Source organism: Thermothelomyces heterothallicus (assembly GCF_042370625.1).
Source record: "Thermothelomyces heterothallicus CBS 202.75 unplaced genomic scaffold P884_scaffold_51, whole genome shotgun sequence".
Taxonomy (NCBI): domain Eukaryota; kingdom Fungi; phylum Ascomycota; class Sordariomycetes; order Sordariales; family Chaetomiaceae; genus Thermothelomyces; species Thermothelomyces heterothallicus.
The window spans coordinates 2,633-25,758 of record NW_027192612.1 but is presented as its reverse complement, the minus strand read 5'-3'; the positions used below and the strand labels follow the sequence as shown (position 1 = coordinate 25,758).

Below are 23,126 nucleotides of genomic sequence, written 5' to 3'. Positions count from 1 at the left end.
AAGTGCATCTGGCACTTGGAAGAGAGAACGCATCGTATCACCACTTCTGCAGACCCGTACCTGTAGGTCCAGGAGTGCCGCCCACGGCGCGAATACCGCTGTGGTGTTGTATCTTGCAGCCTGTCCGAGCTGTAGTCATTTGCAGCCATCGAGATGTAGCATTCTGTTTGATAACGCACATCATTTGTTGCCATTTGCTTTTCAAAATGGTCGCTCCTTTATTATTATGTAATTACCATGTTAATTAATGACTGACGAAATGATGGGTGTCCATCTTTGTCGTTTTCAGAGAGCAGAGTACAGAGAGGAGAGAACATTCGGGTTTCAGACCAAGCATCACGAGAACAAATCAGATTCCAAGCAAACTGTATGCTCCAGAGCATACCTTAGCTGATATTCGCTGCTCATACCTTTATTACCCTCGATGGGTATGGATATTTATTCACCATTCAATTCGTTCCCTGATCTCCTCGCTCTCATGCTGAGACTCTCGTACCTTCATTGTTTCTCGGGGTCACCAATCCGCACCACCTTACCCACCTCCTCTTGGTCGTCATGCTTTTGATCCGATCCCGAGCCGGACTTTCCGTTGTTGACATTGAGTGGCCTGCCCACGGCGTCGTGGGTGGCATCCCACTCGGCTATCTCGGCCACGGGCACCTTGACCAGCCTGTGCGACTGGGCGCCGTCCTCAAAGACCAGGACCTCCTGGCGTATGCGGTAGCCCTTGATGTGGGGGATGAGGTGGACCCAGAGGTAATAGTAAATGCCACAGCCGATGAGACTGTTTAATTATTTGGTTGCCGTTGTTAGCTCAGGCGAGTTCCCACTACTTTAATACTCACTTTTGCTTATAATTACACTACCACCACCAGAGGAAGCAAGTATAAAAAAAGAAAGAAAGAAAGAAAGAAAGAAAGAAAAAGAAAGACAATAGGGAAAGAAAGAAGAGAGCTGCGCGAGAGATACTTACATGCCAATGCCGGTGACGATGTAGGTGCCGTACCAGAAGCTGACGTCGCCGGCGTTGGCGCCGCCGGCGGGGGGGTACCAGGGCATGACGAGCAGGTAGATGTAGACGAGGATGTTGAAGGCGATGACGGGGTCCCAGGCGCGGAACTCGGAGCGGGGCAGGCCGAGACGGCGGCGGCGGCGGCGGACGAGGAGCAGGCCGACGCCGAGCAGGACCTGGAAGACGGAGCTCGGGTAGACGTACAGGTCGTTGATGAAGTTGAACGCGTCGCCCGCCGGCGGCGCCAGGATCATCAGCACCGTCAGCGCGTACTTGAGCGCGTACGGCCCCAGCGGCGTGCCGAACGGCCGCGTCGACGCCCAGAAGCGCGGGAAGGGGAGCACGCCCTGGCTGTGTGTGTGTGCATAGCGATTTATTAGTAACCAATTTTTCTTTGATAATATCCAACGGCAAAAAAAAAAAAAAAAAAAAAGTGAGGATGAAAGGGGGGGCTGTGTGGGGTATTAGATAATTAACCTACCGACCGCACTCGCGAATCAGGCGCGACGAGCCGAGGGCGACGGCCACGATGTTGCCAAACGAGCTGAGGGCGATGAGGAAGTTGAGCCCGTTGACGGCCTTGTCGGGCCCAAAGACGCGGCTGAAGAAGAGGGCGGCGGCGATCTCCTTGGCCTCGGCCAGCTCGGCCTTGGGAATGGCGGAGAACCAGGCGATGTTGGCAAAGATGTACAGGACCGTCACGATGACCAGGGCGGCGAAACCGTTGCGCCGGAGCTGCTTGACGGGATTCTGTGGCCGACAGTCTCAGCTACTATTTATCCTGGATAATTCTTCTTTTCTTCTTCTTTTTTTTTTTTTTTTGTTTTCTCTATCCTAGAGGAACACCAAAAAAAGGGGGGGGGGGAACAGGGGAATTACATACCTTCACCTCGTTGACGACGTTAAAGGCGTTTTCGTAGCCGGCGTAGGAAAAGATGATGCGGTAGAGCGCATTGGTCAGGCCGTAGGGGGTGGCGTGGCCCTCGAAGGCGTTGACAAAGTTGGCCTTGGGTTCGGGAACGCGCGAGACGTGGTCGCCGAGGACGACGAAGCCGGTGATGGAGATGAAGATGAGGGTGAGGACCTTGATGATGCCGATTCCGTTGGACACCCAGTACGAGAAGCGCGTGTGGAAAACGACGACTGTTGCATAAAGCATGAGCCATCTTGAAGTGTGTAGGAAAAGAGAGAAAAAAAAAATTGGGGGGGGGGGGGATAATTAGCCATACTCAGAAAAGCACAAGTATAGCAAGCGATGGCAGTTCCCTTGAGCTGCCAGTCGGTCGGAGTACTTGTTCCACATCGCCACAGGTACTGGGCCATCACTAATAGGGGGGAATTCTCGTTAGCCTAATCACGGTGTTCCAATTTGCGGGTTCTGTTTTTTCTTCTTATTTCTTTTACGAGGTAATTAATTAGCTATAAACGTACCGATGGCATTGCTGCTGCTAAAGGATAGCGCAACCGACTGGAAGGCAAAAGTGGTCGAGATGAGCCACTTGGGCCGGGGATAGGCCTGCTCCAGATAGACGACCTCAGAGCCGGACCGGTTCGGGAAGTAGGACGCGTACTCCAGGTACACGCACAGGCTGGCCAGGGAAGTGAAGAAGCCGAGAGTCCAGTAGATCATGGCCAGGCCTACCGAGCCGGTACCCTTGTAAATGGCCGAGGCTGCGAAGCGCAAGGGGACTTGGTCAGTCGAGCTCCCCTAAAATCAGCAGAAAAAAAAGAAAAAAAGGAAAAAGAAGAAAAAAAGAAAAGAAACTCACGCGTCGAGTAGACGCCGGTGCCAATCATCTTGCTGACATTGAGGAAGATGATGGTGATGCTGCCGACGTCGTAGCCCAGGGGCGAGCGGCGCTCGACGGGGGCGCCCGAGGCCTCCTGGTACGAGACGGGCGAGTCGTTCTCGCCCTTCTCGAGCGTGTACTTGAGACTGCCGTCCGTCACCTCGCCGGAGCTGTCGAAGCGGTCGACCGAGGAGGAGCTCCCCCCGCCGTTCCGCTGCTGTTGCTGCTCCGTCTCCACGCCGCCTCCGCCGCCGCCGCCGCCGCCGCCGCTGCGGAAGGGCCGCCTCCAGTTGAAGGGCATGGTTGAGGGCGGGCCTGACTTGATGATGATAAATGGTTGTGACTAGAAGAAGGGGGAAGGGACGAGCAAGGGCGGAAAGAGGGAAGATTGACGGAGAATGAATGGGGAGCTATGCCGCTGGATAGGTAGGTAGGTGGTCACACCGTTGCAGTAATAATTACAGATCATTTGGGGGAAGAACGGTTTCGCCTCAGCACAGCACGGGGAGAGGTCCGGCTGAGGAAGGCAGATCGTCGGCGGCCGACATCTGGGGTGCAGCACGGCCTTTTTATTTTTGTCTCACGCACAACACAACTGTTGGTTAGGGATCCAGCCGCAACCTGTCGTGATACTTGCCATGCGCCCCCACGAAATGGGTACGGGGAGATAAGGAGGCTACCATCGGGGTATTCTGTACTTCGTGGTGTAATTATGTATGTACATGATGGTATACAGGGCCCCGGTCTTGTTGCCTATCTAGGTACATATATACATACATACGGTCTACCTCTGCTCCGGGTGCAATGAACCCAACAATAGTCCCTAAGCTGAGGGGACTGAGCGGGGTGGTTTGGTTCACTTATCGCTTAACAGGCCCAAACCATTAGACGTTTGCTTGCCCAGGTTGTTCTGGAGAAGGAGGTGCTTTCTTGCTATCTGTGAGACACGGGCTTCAGGGGTGTACGCACACCTAATTATACGTTTGCACGAAGCAGAAGGGCTGGTTATCTTCGGGTGATATTCGGCCACAATTGTATGGTGCAGCAGGCCTTGGATTCGCAGCCCAACTGCCGACTTTGGTAGGTTGTAGCGCCGGAAAGTGCTTGCTCATCGCTGAAAAAGATAACGCCATCGGGGGTACCGGCCTGCAACTGGCAGGTGTGGCAAAGCTGAGCTAGAAATCCCGGCTCGTTGGCAGTTAATTATCCTTCAAAAAGACTGGGTTGAAGAAAAAAAATGCATGCCGTGTGTGCTCACTAATAACTACCTAGCATGCCTCAGCGCACTGCTATTTGTGGGAACCTTTTAACGCCGATATCCCTCTGCTTCGCCTCGCCTGGTCGCTAAGTGAGTTCGTCATAACGTTTGTGAGCGGCGTCATCGACAACCCGGCTGAGAGGCTGCGTTACGCGGAAGTTTTTCCACTGCACGCATTCCACAATCACGCGCGCACGCGCGGTATGTCATCCGATTAGGCGAGGGACTCTGCAAGGCATCGGGGGCTGGTTCTTCTACAGCTGGTCACCAAGATCCAGAGTAATTGGATGGTATCCCGTCGACCTGCATGGGCATCACGCAACTTGCTGGCCTGGCCTGGACTTTTGAACAAGGTAGGTACTTTTTTGTGTGTATGTACTCAAGTACCCCCTGAACGATCCGGGTTTCGCAATATGGTTGCATCAAGATGTCATTAGGCACCCCGAAAGGCCCCCCTGGTCCTCCGCCCTGTTCTCCGACCCCTGGTGAATCGAACAGGGGAGAGAGAAAAATTCAAAAGAGGAAACAAGCCAAATATAAGAGAGAGAGAGAGAGAGAGAGAGAGAGAGGATGGTATATTTTTGTGGCTTGATTTCGCACCATCTTCCCCTCCTCTGCAGTGAGCAGTTTAGCGAGCACGAGAGTAGCCCGCAGCATCATTGACGATCCACCTGGAGACTGGTGATATTGAACTGGTCGGTTCGAATTCAGCTTCGCTTCTCTTCCCGGCCACCGGTAATAACTAATAACTCCCCCGAGGTAGACGCCGTAATCTCTATTTAATTAAGCCTTGACAGGCGGTGGCGCACTGGCGCTGGTGCTACTGCTGGCAGTCCGGAGGTACGGCTCGAGCGGGAACACGCTGTTCTCGGGCGTGACGCCCTGATAGATGCGGTCCCAGCGCGGCTGCAGCGCCTCGGGCGTCTTCCACGCGTACTCCGGATCGCGGAGCCAGAGGCGGACGAGGTGGCGCCTGTAGAGACATGGAGGCATCAGTCTCTCTCTCTCTCTCTCTCTCTCTCTCTCTCTCTCTCTCTCTCTCTCTCTATAGATATATATATATATATCTAGGTAGACCATGGGTTGGAGGGGAAGGGTAATTAAATCAAGCACACGTACTGCTTCTCGGCCGAGTCGCGGAACTCGGCCCGGGCGTGCAGGATGGTCAGGTTGTTGGCGTACTGGATGTCCCCCTGGTGGAAGTCGAGCGAGACGGCGTACTTCTCGGCCGTGAAGTGCAGCGCGTCGAGCGCCTCCGCCTGGGCCTCGGTGATGGGCGGGATGTCGGCCGACCGCGGGAGGCCCCAGTAGCCCGTGAAGGTCCGGCGCGCGTATTGGATCACCACACGGACCGGGTCCTTCTCGGTGGCCGGCTGCAAGTGGATCACGGGCGCCAAGTTGTACGGCTTGGCCTGCTTTCCGAACCTATTTTTTTTTTTTTTTGTTTTTTTTTTTGTTTTTTTGGTGTGGAGAGTCAGCCTAATTACTGTGTACGCCCTTGTTTGGAAGCATTTGTTTTTATTTCTTTTTCCTGATTCTTCAACGGAAGGGAATGACAGGGAGGAAGGGCAGCAGCACGCACGTGTCAGCAGCCCAGGGCTCCGAAAGGGTCCAGATCAGGTCCGGCCGGGTGGCGGCGATCTCGTTGTAGACTTTCCCGAAGCTCGACAGGTAGCTCTGGCCGCCCTCGGCGGCCTCGCCGAGCGCGAACAGGCCGATGACGTCGCCCGAGTCGGTGTGGAAGACCTGCTTCTCGTTGGTGTGCGAGGGCGCCCCGATGACGCTGGCGTCGACCTGGGAGCTCACGTCCTTGATGTGGGCCAGCACCACGTCGGCCGCCCGTCCCTGGTACTGGCTGTCCTGCCGGGCGCGGACGGGGGCGACGTGCGCCGAGATGCCGGCGAAGATGATGATGTTCTCCTCGCGGCTGTACTTGCTGACCGGCACCCCGCGGACCACCTTGAAGCCGTGGCCGTGGTGGAGCTCACGCGAGACCTCGCGCAGCGTCCGGTGCAGCTGCGGCAGCGGGAAGGTCTCCTGGTCGATTAGGCCAAGCGGCTTGTTCAGGCCTGAGTGCGCCGTCAGCGCTCACCTCTTTCAACCCATCTTTGCCCTTGCCTGGTGAAATAGCGACGGAGAAGGCCCATATAATCTGTTCATTAACTACTTACTCTTGAAATGCTGCAGGGCAGAGTCGATCTCGGCCAAGTCGTCCCGGGTCAGATGGTAGTTCCAGTCGTACGTCTCGGCGAGCGTGTTGCCATCCCAGACCAGATCCGACTCCAGCTGCTGGGGGAAGCCGTGGGGCAGCGTCTTGGCCAGGTTCTCGGTTTCCTGCCGCCGCTTGGCTCTCGCGAGGTACTTGTCATGGTCCGGAAGGTACCCGATATCCGGCTGGCCCGGGGGCCCTGCGGGCGCCACCGGCTGCTGGGCTGCGACAGTCGCCATGGTCGTCGAGTGAGAGACACGAAGTTTGGCTGCAGGAGTTCCGAACAGCGAGATGACTATTATTAGGTACTCACGACCAAGCTTTTATGTTGTAATTATTAATTATCAGAGCTTGAAGGAAGCTGGGGAGGGGTTCTTTGGGAGATGTTCACTGTTTAAAACATCCAAATATCCATGCCCAATGCGGATGATCCGTCCATGGGCCATCTCGAAGAGACTTGGCTGCGTGTCGGATAGATGCTACCCGAGATGTTCCAACTGATACCATCGCGTGTTGCAGGGGATTGATGCCGCAATACCACCCTCCTCCCCTCTCCTCTCATCATAGGATGGAAGGCGTGGAAGGCATAATTATGCCGAATAATCTGACATGACACCAAATCATCTCACCAAATCATCTGCATGTCGTTGGCTTTTGCTCTTCTTTTTCCTCTTTTCCCCCAATGTACTGGTGCTCGTGCTCATCTTCGGTGATTCTGAGTGCTGATTGCGTGACAGGTTGCCGTCGTCGCTGGGCTTTCTGCTCAAATTCTTCACAAGTCCAATTGCTAATTAATAGTTGACTGATACCGACGGTCTACTTAGTCAACAAACATCCGTCGAGGCACACCTACTCTAGGTAGTCAAATGTTTGAGGTTCTTGACGTGGCGCTTCTTAGTGTTCACTTAATAATTAACTAATTATTATTTATGCTGTGTAAAGGAACAATAATTAATAAGCCTCGAGGGGGCTAGGAGCAACGGAATGTTCACTACCTGGTACCTAATTAATATTTAATCTACCTTACTTCCCAGCACCACGACACAAAGCGCACGCGACAGAATTACGGCCAAGACCTACCTCGCCGGCGTCAGGGCAGGCTGGCCCCTGGGCAGAAACGGAAACCTGGTCTGGGCGGTCGTGAGATTCCGGGCACACTCCATCGAGTTGCCCTGGCAGGTAACGCAGTGCCAGCGGCGGGCCCGATCACCCCCGGGCAGCGCAGAATAATAGCTGCAGCAACTGGGCACGTACGCACCGCAATCCGGCCAGCCACACGCTCTCTGCTCGGACGGCATGCTCGTCACCCACTTCAGGGCGAGCCAGAGCTCCCGCGCCCTGTCGGGGCCCAGACAGGGCAGGAACCGGTGCAATCCCATGTCCCTGCCGCAGCACGCCAGACCGGCCAGGCACAGGACGCTCGCCCGGAGCCGGCTGTGGCGCAGGCAGAGCATCCGCTTCCGTGCCGGAGTCATGGCCCCCCCGGGCCCGGGTCTCCGGGCGAAGCAGAGGTCGATGGCCCGCATCTTGGTGCGCGCCTCCCTTATCTTCCTGTGGTTCGCTTCGATGTGCAGCTTGACGCTGAGCACCTTCACCAGCAGGCACTCCCGGCAGATCAGGTCGCCGCAGGGGAGGTCGTGGAGCTGGTTGAGCGTGGCGCGGGCGTGGCAGTTGGTGCAGGCCCTCTGCCATGCCACCGCCTCGTGATTGTCCGAATTGCTGTTGCTGTTGCTGTTGCTGTTGCTGGTGCTGTTGCTGGTGTCGTGGCGGTGGTCACCACACTCTCGCTCGCCGTACAGGTAGAAAGGGGGGATGGTCGCGGCGACATGGTCCGGCGGCGGGAGCGGCAGGTCGTCGTCCATCTCCGCTCCAAGTCGACCATCGACGACCGGATTCTGGTTGTCGGCCATTCCTGCCGGACAGGAATCTGAGCTTGCCGTGGCAGCAACTAAGGAGAGGGAGAGAAAATTGGGCAACTGTAATCCGTACATACGCTAATTAATTACATAATATATATCATTTCCTGAGACTCGAGCCCAAACCAGATGGGGACCGTCCTGCTCTCATATACAGACAGGAGCCCTGGACAACAACATTGTCCCTAATTAGCACAAAGGATATCGAGGCCCTGGTGTGCTACACCGTTCCATTCTTTGTTCGAATCCTGACCCAAGGTGCGTAAAACGGCGAAGCTGCGGACCGCGAAGCTTATAGCAAACTCAGAACAATGCTTTTTTTATCCCACAGAATTCTAGGACGGAAAGAGAAAAGCGGCCTTTTTGTTCACAGCCCAAAAGCTTAATTAATATCGAACAGTTAGATAGCAATGCCGAGATAGTCATTTGCCCTGATCACTAGCACTATCGAAAACCCTTTTCTTCCTTTTTGTTCTTTTCATTATCTCGCTTGGTCTGGTCTTTCTTGCTATTCCGAGTCTTGAGTTTAGCTGACATTAACCTTGTTTGAAACTATCTCTTCTTGACTAAGGTAGCAAACGTGTTTTTTACTCGCTTTGAACGTTGATGATTCCTGCTCAGTCACTAATACCACCTGACCTAACCAGCCATATTGTGCCCATCCAATCAATCCTAGGCGTTCACTGGCAAGCTACACTAAAGCGCATCCACTCTTAGGTATGCATGCGGGCCAAGCGCTGAGGTATGCGTCATGATTTCATGACGTCACCGACGAGCAGCAGCACAAAAGGAAAGATGAGAAGCTGCCCGTGCAATTGAATGATCGTTTGTCTCGGGAAAAATTCACTTCTCTACTAATTACCTCACTGAAAACTACCTCTAGCTGAGTTGCGTTCTGGCATCCATCTACATTTATTCTAGGCACAAACGAACGACGCATACAAAGATAATTAGCAACGTGCAAACACCATGGCCTTCAACACTCTCTTCTCGAGCATCCTCCTGCAGCTTTGCTTGGCCTCGATCGGCCTCGCAGCTCCTGTCTCGACCGAAGCCACGGACAATAGCTGGCAGTATGGCACGGGTGGCGGTCTGATCGGCCTTATTGTTCTCATCCTCGATATTATCGTCTTCGGTGTGTGTTCTCCGCGCTGGCTTCGCTCAGTCTCGTCCGAAGTTGTCAGTGAAACAAAGACTTGGACCAAATGCTGACCGTGTCAACAGTCGAGATCCTCAAGTCAAGACGCACGCCCGTTCAGAAGCTCATCTGGTGTCTCGTCGTCTTCCTCTTCCCCGTTCTCGGCATGATCATCTACTATCTCTTCTCAAACCGCCCTGCATACCAGCGCGACTCTGGTTACGAGTCCTTGGCATAAGCGCTGGTAGGAAGAAATGACGTATTGGAGTTTGCAAAGTGGCGGCACATATAGATATGGATGTAATACTAATTATTTTCTTTGCAAGATTGTCTAATTAGGTCTCAACTTTGTCTTAAATCAGTGAATTAACTATTTAGTCATTAATTATCCTAAATATCCCTTGCTCCTTTGGTTACCATGCAATGAACGATTGCGATTTGACGCGTCCACTCGTCGTAAGACGAGAGTCACCTATTTTGGAGCTTCTCTGCCTCACCATCTCAAATCCGTTGTCATCGTCACATTCGTTGAGTTGTTTCCGTGTCGCTGAACTACGGCAGAGAACACTAGCAGCCCACCCATAATTACACACCGATTTGGTTTGCTTTTCCTCCGCTCACTGCTCTACGAGAGAGAAAGAAGCCAACCTCCATGATTCAAGCTTGACAGAACGTTCTACGATGCTCGGAATTAGGGAGCAATACACGCAAGGTGCTCTTGCATGACCTGGTGTGAACCCATCTCATGCACCTCGCGCAGGATCGATACAGGTTATAACCAGCGTCATGTACAACAGATAGTTTTGTACGTTTTTATCCAACATCTTCTCACGAAGCAGATAACTCCTTGGAGCAGTAAGTAATGGAGACCGCTCCTGGCTCCTGAATGGCTCCTGCGCTCTGACGAAGGCGAGATGCGGGGCGCTTCAAAGATCGGCAAAACACCTACCGCAGACGGCTTCTTGATGAAGGGTGAATGGGATAAATTGGCAGCCCCTTGTCAACGGTCCGACGCGACCGGCCGTTGATTGGGGTCTCCATCGAGCATCCGGCCCGCCGAACTTCCAGATTAAGCAGCGCGGAGCGTAGACGAAGACTCGTTTTTTTTGTTTTGGGGGGGGGGGGGTGCCGTGGACATGTAATCCGTAGATCTCGTTGCGATTCCGGGGCCGAAGAAGCTTTGCATCGGCGGGAACGGAGCGAGATTCCTGGGCCCTCTGGGCTTGTAATAGGAGATCGGGGATAAATATCTTGGGGGGCTGCTTCGTAGCCACATTCCCCATACACTCGATCGTTTCGCGGGGTTTCGTTTGCTCGCCCGAGTCATCAACCTCCAAACTCCCCTTGTTCTTTACGCCTATCACCCAACGGGAAACGCCACCTGCCCACTATGTTCCGCAAGACCGCTCTTCTGCTCCTCGCCGCCCTCCCCTTCTCCTTCGCGCAGATCTCGGAGGACTTTGAGGGCGGTTAGGACGAGTCGGCGTGGCCCATCTACGCCAACGACTGCAACCAGGGCGGCAAGGTGTCGCTGGACACCACCACTGCCCACAGCGGCTCCAACTCGGTACGGGTTGACGGCGCCGGTGGTTACTGCGGGCACATTTTCTTTGGCACGACGTCCGTCCCTAGCGGTGATCTCTATGTCAGGACATGGCTGTACGTTTGTGATTTCCTCCTCCTTCTCCTCACCCTCATCCTCATCATCATCCTCATCATCACCATAATCTTGTTTTTTCTCTTCTAATTATGCTCTCCCTTTCTCTCGATTATTATTTGCTTCGTCCAAAGGCACGAAAAAGAAGACATCCGCTCTGACATTCGCTGCCTCCCCTTGACAGGAAAGCGCAAAACGCCCTCACCGACGCTCACGTTAGCTTCATCACCATGCCGGACTCGGCCCAGGGGGCGAACAAGCACCTCCGGATCGGCGGGCAGAGCAAGATCCTCATGTACAACCGCGAGTCGGACGACGCGACGCTCCCGGACCTGTCGCCGCAGGGCATCGCCGCGTCGAAGGCCCTGCCCACGGGCGACTGGCAGTGCTTCGAGTACCACGTAGGCGCCGACGGCACCATCGAGACGTGGCTCAACGGCGAGGCCATCGAGGGGCTGACTGTCAAGTCCGGCGTCGACAACCCCAACGCCGGCCAGTGGCTGAGGAGCAACGTCGTCCCCAAACCCACCGCCGTCTACTTTGGCTGGGAGTCGTACGGCGGCGACACCAACACCTTCTGGTACGACGACATCGTCATCAGCGACACCCGCGTCGGGTGCGAGTAATTAGACTTGGCCGGGAAGAAGCCGGCAGAGGGGGAAAGCGGGTGAACTTGGCATCGTTCTCCCCCCCCTTTTTTTTATAGCTGGTCATTTATGTTGTACATACCTTTCAAATAGTAGATAGGTATCACGACGTATCTAAGGGCCCGATACCGATAGCTATGCTGCTGTTTGCATTTGCTAGACCGCTGTAGTTCGACCTTCCAGCGAAACCCCCTAAGCTCATCAGCGCAGAATGGAGCAAAGGCCAGCACATCCCATGCACCCCACACATCCATAAGGTGGAAGTAATTAGTCTTCCGATGCTTGCCAGAGGCACCAGATCATGGGTGCTGCGGCGTTCGGATTGTTTCCTAGAAGAACAGTCAACCTGGCTATCTAAGAGGGATGAGGAAGTGTGAAGCGCAAAAGCGACGCCGCAATTGCTGCTTCTAGTAATTGCACCTATACGTGTGCATTTTGACAGGAAGCAGAGTTAAATCGATCACTACGGAGTAATTGGTGTCTTGATTTCTTAGAGATCGATGCTAAACAAAAAATAAGAGACGAGTCGGAAAGAATTGACCCTGTAAGCGGGTGAGTGCGGGGAGTCAACTCTTTCCCGTTTGGGTTCCATACTAGAGGGTTAGGGTTACGAAGCAAGATCCCAACTAAAAATGGCCTTGTGAAGTTGCCACTTGCTCTTTTCGCGGGTGCATTCCAAGTTCCACATACCTCCAACGACGAGGTAGCACAACACGCCTCCACCCGGACGAGAGCGCAACATGCGCTGGCGCGTGCCACATCTCTTCGCCATAACCTCATAGGGATACAATTCGCAAGACGGCGGAGATGATGTTCCTCAGGTTGCCGGTGCAGATGCAGCTGTTGGTGCTCATTGCCGCCGCTCTGGTTGCGAGGGCGCTCGCGGCCACCAACGGCCACGAGCTTGCTCTGCCCTCGTACCACTACGGCGCTCCCATCCGCGTCGAGTGTATGAACCGGAGCTCGTAAGTGCGGTGCCGGGCATTTTGCTTCCCCGGATAACCCCCAGCCCGCTGGGACATCCCCCCTCGGCTAACCAATCGATGCGCGCGAGCAGGGAAACGGGCGAGCACATCCAGAACGAAAAGCACGAGATCGAATGGGTCCCCTTCCCGGTCTGCAACGAGACGGACCAGCCGCTCGAATTCCACTACGGCATCGAGGGCGAGGTGAACTGCACCATCCCCATGGTCAGCGACCCCTTCTTCCACCTGCTCGAGTTCTACATCCACAACGACGCGCCCCTCGCCTGCCGCCTGCCGGCCCGGCCGCCCCCGCACATCGAGGTGATGGGCGAGACGCCGCCGCCGCAGGAGTACATCCCGCTGGTCTTCGCGCTGGCGGGCACCCTGCAGCTGAGCCACATGCACATCAGCACCCACCTCAACGTGCTGCTGCACAGCACGCCCAAGCAGCACATCCACCCGCACGACAGCGGCGTGCTCGACAGCGCCACCGCCTACAGCACCAGCCCGCTCACCCACCTCGAGGGCAGCGCCACCCGCCGCCTGGTCATCGGCGACCCGCTGCCCCTCAGCTTCAGCGTCCGCTGGTTCCCCACCCCGGCCCTGCCCAAGACCTCCGGCAAGGTCGAGTGGTCCGGCATGGGCGGCCACATCTACGCCAGCACCATCTTCTACAGCCTGCTCTCGTTCTTCGCCGGCGCCGCCGTCTCGACCGCCTACTTCTTCGGGTCGGTCCTGCCGAGGCGGCTCAGGGGAAGGGGCCTCGGCGGCGCCACCCCTCTCGGATACGGGTTGAACGGCGTGGGCAACGGCTGGGGATATCAGAAACGGGCGGTCGATTAATTGGCGGCGGTGGCCGAGGAGGGGAGAGAGTCAATGGAGCGCATATTAGTCACGGGCTTGCCTATGTGGAATGTAGTACTACACACAAAGATACCATGGCGTTTTTGAGCGTTGGGGTTCGACAATGACTTTTATTGCTGGCTACCCTACCGAACGAAGCTTGTTTATGGAAATGCGTAGTCCTGCCGTCGTCATGTCATGTCTCTAAAGATCACAGGCAAAGAAAGAAGGGCTCGGCAGAGCTCGGCCTTTGCCCGTCTCTCCGTGAGAATTAATTAGATTTGCCTGCTACTGCGACTTCTTGGCAGCCAAGACAGCATCCGCCGCCTTGATGCGGCCAAGGATTCGGCTCGCCATATCGATAGCCCCGAGAGCCGCTTGTCCACGTTAGCCACACACACACACACTCTCTCTCTCTCTCTCTCACGCGCGCGCACAGACACCCCCCCATGGGAGTTGGGGAAGACATCGTGCGGAAGCCTCGGGGATGGTGCGTGGGAGAAAGGGGCGGGGCAGGACTTACGCACGACGAACCACGGGCCGTAAAGCTGGAACTGCATCTCGCGCTTGACGGCGGGCGGATAGGCGGCGTCGTCGAGGAACGAGACGTCGTAGATGCAGATGAGGGTGGTGAAGGCGACCTCGAGGGCGTAGACGAGCAGGAGGAGCTCGTCGGCGCCCGAGGTGCCGCGCCGGCGCGAGAGGGCCAGGCGGTAGAGGCCGTACAGCACGGTGGGCAGCAGGAAGAAGGCCTCGAGGTGCATGAAGAGGCCCATCCAGCTGTCGTGGCCCGACGCCGTCTCGGCCGACCACTGCACGATCGGGTCGTTGTACTTTTGGACGTACCACTCCTTCAGCTCGTACGCCGCGTGCAGCGGCGAGCCGGCCGGTTGGTACAGCGAGGCGGGCCAGATGTAGTCGAGCAGGTCGACAACTGGGGGAAGGGGGACCTTGTCAGCTCTTGCGATATAATAGTAATTAGGCAACCTTGAGGTTTCGCCCTCGCCGCTGCGCTAGCGGGTACCCTCTATAACCCCGCTGGGACGGAGACAATCAATGGCGCGAATCACGGAAGGACTCACAGAGAATGATGGGGAGTTGCATCAGGAACCACCCGATCCACACCTTGTTCCTCCACGTCTTGGTGTAGGGCGCCATTTTTTTTTTTTGCCGTAATTATACGGTTTAGCCGGAGAATCAATCTCGCGCAGTTGAAATGGCAGTGGTGTATCCGGATGTACTCGCGCAGGCGACGTGAACCTTGGATGTCAAGGGGAAGTTTTTCTCAGCGTCGTGTCGCGTCGCGCTCGTCGCTCGAGGTTGGACGCTGAGCAGGGGCCCCGCAGGATGTGTACTGTACGGATTACTTGGTATCAGGGGTAAGTTTCTTCCCCTGTTTAGGTACTGACAGGCATCCTAACCAGGCCAATATACACTTCCATAGCCAGAATCAGAATACCAAAATTGCATTAAACTACTATACAAATACTAGTATTTAATATACATACCATTAGCATTAATTATAGCCTGACAACAAAGAGGCATCAAAGCCAGGAGGTCTATCAAAAAGTCATCTAGCAATTTATTCCAGGCCTCTATAATATACCCCTGTAGCATATCATACATAGGATTATCATCTAATGTCACGGAAATATACATGCAGATGCCACCTAGGCCACCGGCACAGACAGGCCAATCAAGCCGAGGGGACAGAAGAACCAATCACAGCATGGGAAGCATTATAATCACTACACTCACCAGTGATCAGGGTGATCACCACCACACACTTACTTACAATCACCGTGATCAGGAGTAATCACTAGGGTTATATATATATATAGATAGTTACTCGTTATAGTAGACTCTAAGAGTTTACTAATAATAGTAATTATAATTATAATACTCCTAATAATATTATACTACTATAAGAGATAACTCTATTATTATAAACCCTTTAGCTTTACTAAATCCCTTAGATAACTTATATACTTATCCTACTCTGCCTACCTTTGTCTAAACCCTTTTAGAAGAAGTCTAAGTTAGGTTTGTTATATGTTATTATTACTCCTTTTATTCTATTATAGTTTAGGACGAAGGTAACTTTGACCTTAATATTGATATAGCTATTAATATTATAGCTAAATAGCTATTTACCTAGCTTAGTTAACTCTAATAGCAAATCTAGGAGTTAGACTAGAGAGATAAGGCTACTTAAACCTAAATTAAGGAACTTAAGAATAGTAAAAAGCACTTATAGAAACTATTAATAAGGCTTATACTAAGATTAAGGTACTTAAGACTATTAAAGCGAGCTATATTAAGATCGAACTACCTAGTAAATATAGAGGAACTAAGGAGGATCTTATAGGGTTTCTAATAAACCTCCGATCCTACTTCCGGCTTAATGACGATAAGTTTCTAGACAATAAAGCCAAAATCCTCTATATAGCTATAAGACTAGAAGGCAAGGTACTTAGATAGTTTAAGCCTATATAGAACGACTACCTTACTAAGGAGGATAAGGATAACCGAGATATATTTATATAGGTAGTCTTTCGATCCTATAACCGTTTTAAAGAAGAGCTCTAGAAGGTTTTTAGCGATAAAGATAAGAAGATTTATATATAGGAAAGACTTGCTAATCTCTGATAGACTAAGTTAGTAGCCTCCTATGCTATATAGTTTAGATAGGATATATTTAAGTCTTAACTTAATGATAAGGTATTAATATAACTATTCTATAATAGCTTAAAGGAGAAGGTTAAAGATAAGCTATATAAGTATAACTAACCTAAAACTTTAGATAAGTATATTATATAGGCTATTAGAATCGATAATCGGCTTTATATATAGGAGTAGTAGAAACGAGGTTAAATAAGCGAAATCCTAGTCAAGGCTAATAATAAGAAGAAGTAAGTATATATAAGTACCTTATATAGGATATATTCTAGGGCTATAGATATAGATATAGTATAGAAATAAGATAAGAAGAGAACGACTAAAGATAAGTTAAGTGTTACCTGCTATAACTATAGAAAGAAAGGATATTATAAGTAGGAATATTAGAGCCTAAAGAAAAACTAGAAACTAGTTCTAGGGAAGGAAGTCGCCTTTACTAACGAAATCATATAGGATACCACCAAAGTCGCTGCCACTAGCTATAACTAGGACAATTTAGAAGATACGATAGACCTAGCCTCGAGAGATAAGCGAGCCTATAAGGCAGAAAGTAACTAACTTAGAGACGCTAGTAAACAAAGTGTATCTACAATAGAGATTAGTAGGAATGATAATATAGACCTCCTATACTTGGAATTAGTTACGGTAGATCCCGAGACAGGTATTACTATATAGGATGCTATAGGAGAATATATATTACCTTACCTTGTTACTATATAACTATAATAATAGGAGATTATAATTATATAAAAACAAAATAGTATATAGATTATAAATACCTAAGGAATTGACCGACCTAGACCAAATATCTTGTTTCTATAAGAATAGATTAAATAGTATTAGAACTAAGTAAAAGAGCTTAAGGACGAACTTAAAGAATATAATAAGCGCCTAGCTAAATTCGCTAAATATACCCTAGATATAGAGTAATGAAGTATAGAACTTTATAAATAGTCTAAACGACTTTAATAGATAGTAAAAGGTATTAAAGAAACCTAGTATATAGAATATAATAGACTAGATAGCTATAATAAGTACCTAGACGACAGATAACTTAGCTATAACATATATAACCCTAAGTATAAATTCCTATATATATAAAAGGGGAAAGATAAACAAATATAGATAGAATATTAGGTAAAACGTCTATACTATAGTATAGGTAAAATTAACGTATCCGTATAATAGGAAGGATATAGAGAACCATTCTAATATCTCCTAGGAGACGTTATATAACTATACCTATAAAACAAAGTATATATATAAGTTCCCTAATTCTAATATATAATATATATATATCGATATCACTTCCAAGACAAGTATAAGAATAACCACTAGCCTATAAGACTAAAGGACAAAGACGGAAACCTATACCCTATTAGTTAGGTATATAATATAGGGAACAAAGCTACTAATCTCCTCTAGAAGATCGAGATATAAGACTCTAGAAATATTACAATCGTCCTAAGACAAGTATAGCCTAAGGAATATAGCACTAGTAGAAACTTATAGGGATAGTACCTAAGCTATAAATGCCTATACTATATAGAAGAAAAAGCTAAGTATACCTAAGATTATATAAGAAAAGTATAACTTATATAATCTTGGCAATAGAAAAATGCTAGTAAGTAATAGCTTGATGATATAGGTACAATTAATAAAGCTACCACTAGACGAACGCTCGAAGAAATCGGCGCTGACCTAGGAAACAGGTCAGGGCCCTTCGAGGGGCCCGAAAACTATTAACGCTCACGTAATGGCAAGTGGTAGCGTAGTATAGGAGGAACTGGTATAAGAGATTACTATATCGAGACCTCCTAGTAGAAATATAGGAAATCGCTACAATTCTGGGACCATGGCGGTAAGATAAGTAGCTATAGATAATAGCGCAATGGAAGTAGTATAAGACGCTTGTACTAGTAGATAATAGAGTAGAAATAAACCTAATCTTACTAACACTAGTAAATTGACTATAGATACCCTAGAGGATAAAACAGAAACATAGTATAATTAGAGGGCCGTTCCTAATATAATAGGTATATAGGGAAATAGAACTAATTAACATTATTATAATAGGAAAGATTATAGTAGTTATATTTAATATTATAGATATAGGTAATAATAAAGATATAATACTAAGGTTACTATAGTATAAAGACTATAACCTAGACATTAGCTAGAAGAATGGTAGCTACCTATAACCCTAAACGGAGTTATATTTGACTAGCGTAATAAGGAGTATATAAGGATCACGAGCAGACAATACTTAGAGTAAGGTATATCCTATAGATCTACTATAAGAGACGGGTAGTAATAGATAGACTACTATAGACTCTAGAAGAAGCGGTATAATAATATTAACATTATAATAGGAGGAACGAGCTAAACCGTTGATAGCTATTCTCTCTATTGACGAATGTAGAGCATTATAACTAGAGTAGTAGGTTGAGATAGGAGAAATCGCTAGTATCGCTATAGATAGAACTAAGTTCGTATACTATTAGAAGACCAAGAAACGCGACGAAGTCAAAGAAATACCTAAAGAGTATAAAGGATACCTAATATTCGAACCGAAGTATCTAGAAGGATTACTAGAATATAGCCTATAGGATCACGAGATCAAGCTTAAGGAAGGAGTATAACTAAAGTTCTTTAAGATTTACTATATAAGCTAGATATAGAATGAAAAACTTAAGTGATATTTAGAGGAGAACCTTTAGAGGGGATATATCTACCTATTAATATTACTAGTAGGCTACCTAATCCTATTTATACCTAAGAAAGACGGAAAGTTATAGTTATATATTAACTATTAGTAACTTAACGAAGAGACTATAAAAAACCGATATCTATTACTACTAATCTTATAACTCTAAGATTAGTTAGCAGGAGCCTAATATTTTATATATCTTGACTTACTATTAGCCTATAACTATATATAGATTAAAGAAGGTAACAAGTGGAAAACAGCCTTTAGGACACCCTATAGCTATTATAAGTACCTTGTCATGCCATTCGGACTTATAAATATACTAGTAACATTCTAAACCCTGATTGATTAAGCTATCTAACTCTTTCTCGACAAATTTACGGTATATTATCTTAACGATATACTTATCTTCTCTAAGACGATAGACGAACATTAGAAATATATAAAAGTAGTATTAGATATATTATATATATATAAGCTATTAGTTAACAAGGGAAAGAGCGAATTCTATGTCAAGAAGACGGTGTTTCTAGGATATAAGATATCCCTAGGATAAATCTAGATAGAACCCTTAAAGGTTAAGGCTATTAAGGAGTAGCTATGACCGACGTTAGTTATAGAAGTACAAAGTTTCATCGGATTTATAAACTTCTATCAGATGTTTATTAGGAACTTTAGAGCGATTATATAACCTTTATATAAACTTATTAAGAAGAATATAGAATTCTAATAAGAAGAGCGATATAAGTAGGTATTTATATAGATCTATAACGCTATTACTAAAGACCTAATACTAGTATTACTAGACCCTAAGAAGCTATTCGAGGTAGAAATAGACGCTTTAGACTATATCATTAGAGGATAGTTAGGATAGTAAGACAAGTAAGGGAAGCTATATCCTATAGCCTTCTTCTTAAAAAAGCTTAATAGTCCTTGTCTTAACTATCTAATCTATAATAAGGAACTACTTATAATTATTAAAGCTTTTAAGGAATAGCGACTATACCTTAGTGGTATAATTAAACTAGTATAAGTATATATAGATTATAAGAGTTTATAGTACTTTATAACGATAAAGGAGCTTAACAGACGATAAATACGATAGGTAGAATTCCTTGTAGAATTTAACTTTAAGATCTACTATAAGAAGGGTAAAGAGAACGTATAAGCAGACACCCTAAGCCGACGAACAGATCATATAGAAGGACAAACGGAAATAACGCTACTATTATTCAAGGAACGAATAGATAGAACACTATATTATAAAACGTAGATACCTATAGAAGATGATCTACTTGACTCGTTCTTAGAATGTTATATAATCTTTCGAGAAGAAAGGATTAACGAGGTATAGTATCAAGTAGCGCCCGGACTAGTAGTACCTGACGGAGTAGAAGAAAAAGATAGGAAACTCTGGTACCAAGGCAAAGCATATATCTATAATAAAGACTAATAGCTATAAATAATTCGAGAACTCTATAAGTCAAAACTCAGAGGATATAAAGGAGTTATAAAGACTATTATATAGGTTAAAAAACACTACGACTTTCTATAATTAACGGTACAAGTTAAGGAAGTTATATAAAACTATAATATCTATAATCGAAGTAAAACAGCATAATATAAGCCGTATAGGCTACTTTAGCCACTACTAATAGCTAACAAACTATAGAGTTTAGTTATAATAGACTTTATTATTATAACAAACCCAACTCAGACTTCTTCTAAAAGGGTTCAGACGAAGGTAAGTGACATAGGGCAAGTGTACAGGTCGTCTAAGGGATTCGGTAAAGCCAAAGGGTTCACAACAACAGAGTTGTCTCGTCACAGTAGTGCGATGCTATTAGGAGTACTGTAATTGTAAGTTACTATCACTAGTAAACTCTAGAGTCCACCAGAACGAGTGACTAGCTATCTAATATACTTATCTAGTTCCCTTATTCCTAGGTATTCCCCCCCTTAGATTCCGATCGTGTGATCGCTGCTACAATCCTTTGATTATTGTTCGGGTGCTCGCCTTAATCAAAGTACGATCACTGTGATCACTTTCTGATTGGTCCTTAGGTCTTGTGGTTCCTGATTGGTTCTATGTGCCTTGTCGGGTTACCTTATACGGCTATATCGTGATACGATGCCCCTCCCCTAGGTCTTTTGTCCTCGAAAGACTTAGGTCCGTTTTAAATAGTGCTAATACCCCCCCCTTCTTATATATAGTCGTGTTTCCTTAATCCCCCTCCTTTCTTTTTTTTTTTTTTTTTATAATATCGTCAAGATGACTAATTGTATAAAGAAGTCAAAGTCTAAGCCTATTATATCGACTCTTCGTACTAACTATCTTCTAGCCGTGATTCTTTCCTTAAATAATCTTTTAATGATACGTCCTTATATGCCGTATAAGTCTAAAGGCCTTAGTTTGTATAAGGTTTCGAAAAGTGATTCTTCTCGATACGTAGAGTACGTTCGTAACAAGCGTTCGAATTACGACGTTCTTGGCGTTTCTCCTGCTTAGCTTCGGTCTATTACGGCTTAGCATTAAAAACTTAAAGATAAGCTTATAGCTACTAAGGAGCGGGTCCTTCGTCTTCGGAAACAGAAACGAATGTGGTTTAAGAAGATGATAAGAGCTATCGCTTAGGGTATCGACAGTGTGGAGGAGTTAGAGCGAGTAGAATGTAAGGAGGTTAAAGTGGTGGTGGCAGCAGAGGCTTCTAGGGTTACTACGTCTTCTTTGACCCTATCTCGCTTATCCGCCGATTTCGGATAGCTTTAGGATTCTATATATCCTAAAGTTCCTTTAGATCCGTCCTTGCTAGCCGATTTTAGGTTAGTTTCGGGTCCGTTGCTTTCGGTCGGTCAGGGTTCCTCTAATAGAACTGCTAAAGTTTCTTAGGGCAATTTAGGTTCTTAACTAGTTCCTATAAGTTATCTTCTGATCTAAAATCAAGCTATTTAACTAGATACTATAGTTCCCTGTTAATAATATATAAATCTAGGATTTCCTCGACGTCCTATTCTTCCTCTTTATCCTCTACTTCGATATTTATAGCGATCTTGGCGTTTTTTGGTACTAGTTCAAGAAGTGAAATATGAAAAATATCTGTCTGTAGTCGTATAGATGACGGTAACGATAGTTAGTAGTTAGATGTCGAAATTCGTTCTTTGATAACGAAGGGTCTAACCTTCTTAAAGTCTAGCTTCGTGCTTAGTCGTTTAGTTCGTAGGTTTCGTACGATTAGATAGACTTTATCTCCCTTCTCTAGGCGAGGTCCCTCGAGCCTATGTTTGTCGTAGTGGTTCTTTATTCTGGTTCTAACAAACTCGAGTTCCTTTTTAAGTTTCTTATATAGTATATACATCTGCTCTACTTTGACTGCTACTCTTAGTACTATAACCTCTAGTCCTTACCTAAGGTCTACTTTGTATCTGTAGTTCGCGAAGAACGGTATAACTTTAGTCGTTTCTATTAGTGTTATATTATAGGCGAGTTATACTATTGGTAGTAGTATAACCTAGTTATCCTGCTAATAGTTAACGTAGGAATGGAGGTATTACTCGATAACTTGGTTTAGTCGTTCTATTTGTCTGTTAGTCTATAGGTGATATGCTATTAACAGTTTACTATTAACACCTAATCATTACATTAATGCTTACTAGAACTTTGATACGAACTTAGTGTCTCTATTAGTAATCTATTCTTACGGCTAAGCGTATACTAATATAACTTACTAATAGATTACGTCTACTAGCTATTTAGCTATCTAAGACTCCTTATAGGGAAAGAAGTATACCTATTTAATCAGGCAATCTACTATAATAAGAATACTATCATAGATTACTCCTATAGCTGTATCCTTAGATTCTAGCAGTTTCGTAATAAAGTCTATCGTAATTAAACTCTATAGTTTGTCAGCTATTAGCAATGGCTAAAGTAGCCTATACGGCTTATATCGTGCCATCTTGCTTCGATTACAGATGTCGTAGCTCTATACGACTTCCTTGACTTGTACCGTTAACTATAGAAAGTCATAGTATTTCTTAACTTATACGACAGTCTTCGTAACCCCTTTATATCCTCCGAGTTTCGACTTATAAAGCTCTTAAATCATTCGTAGCTACTAATCCTTATTATAAATATATACTTTGCCTCGGTACTAGAGTTTTCCATCTTTTTCTTCTACTCCACTAGGTACCACTAGTCCAGGTACTACTTAATACTATACCTCGTTAATCCTTTTTTCTCGAAAGATTACGTAACATTCTAGGAACAAGTCAAGTAGATCATCTTCTATAGGTATCTACATT

At 47.5% G+C, this 23,126-nt stretch overlaps 6 protein-coding genes across 6 annotated transcripts; 2 read left to right on the top strand and 4 right to left on the bottom strand.

The window, feature by feature from the left end:
- Nucleotides 1-498: 498 nt before the first annotated feature.
- Nucleotides 499-3,103, bottom strand: P884DRAFT_281420 (amino acid permease-domain-containing protein; the record flags this gene model as incomplete). The annotated part of the gene is made up of 7 exons (XM_069443544.1): nt 499-784; nt 974-1,363; nt 1,494-1,762; nt 1,896-2,155; nt 2,242-2,337; nt 2,444-2,683; nt 2,782-3,103. 7 exons carry the CDS (start codon nt 3,101-3,103, stop codon nt 499-501), a joined length of 1,863 nt encoding a protein of 620 aa, XP_069293148.1.
- A 1,740-nt stretch (nt 3,104-4,843) lies between these two features.
- On the bottom strand, nt 4,844-6,508 carry P884DRAFT_273654 (uncharacterized protein; the record flags this gene model as incomplete). Its single annotated transcript, XM_069442610.1, has 4 exons — nt 4,844-5,033; nt 5,180-5,485; nt 5,643-6,129; nt 6,232-6,508. The coding sequence occupies 4 exons, from the start codon at nt 6,506-6,508 to the stop codon at nt 4,844-4,846; spliced, it is 1,260 nt and encodes a 419-aa protein (XP_069293147.1).
- A 692-nt stretch (nt 6,509-7,200) lies between these two features.
- On the bottom strand, nt 7,201-8,179 carry P884DRAFT_321074 (uncharacterized protein; the record flags this gene model as incomplete). The annotated part of the gene is made up of 1 exon (XM_069445398.1): nt 7,201-8,179. The coding sequence occupies one exon, from the start codon at nt 8,177-8,179 to the stop codon at nt 7,346-7,348; it is 834 nt and encodes a 277-aa protein (XP_069293146.1). The 3' UTR covers nt 7,201-7,345.
- An 872-nt stretch (nt 8,180-9,051) lies between these two features.
- P884DRAFT_333140 (uncharacterized protein) lies at nt 9,052-11,606 on the top strand (the record flags this gene model as incomplete). Its single annotated transcript, XM_069445835.1, has 4 exons — nt 9,052-9,320; nt 9,410-9,480; nt 10,798-10,982; nt 11,165-11,606. The coding sequence occupies exons 1-4, from the start codon at nt 9,155-9,157 to the stop codon at nt 11,604-11,606; spliced, it is 864 nt and encodes a 287-aa protein (XP_069293145.1). The 5' UTR covers nt 9,052-9,154.
- Nucleotides 11,607-12,461: 855 nt separating this feature from the next.
- On the top strand, nt 12,462-13,435 carry P884DRAFT_281416 (uncharacterized protein; the record flags this gene model as incomplete). Its single annotated transcript, XM_069443543.1, has 2 exons — nt 12,462-12,592; nt 12,685-13,435. 2 exons carry the CDS (start codon nt 12,462-12,464, stop codon nt 13,433-13,435), a joined length of 882 nt encoding a protein of 293 aa, XP_069293144.1.
- A 288-nt stretch (nt 13,436-13,723) lies between these two features.
- Nucleotides 13,724-14,593, bottom strand: P884DRAFT_281415 (transmembrane protein 6/97; the record flags this gene model as incomplete). Its single annotated transcript, XM_069443542.1, has 3 exons — nt 13,724-13,812; nt 13,959-14,369; nt 14,518-14,593. The coding sequence occupies 3 exons, from the start codon at nt 14,591-14,593 to the stop codon at nt 13,724-13,726; spliced, it is 576 nt and encodes a 191-aa protein (XP_069293143.1).
- Nucleotides 14,594-23,126: the final 8,533 nt, after the last annotated feature.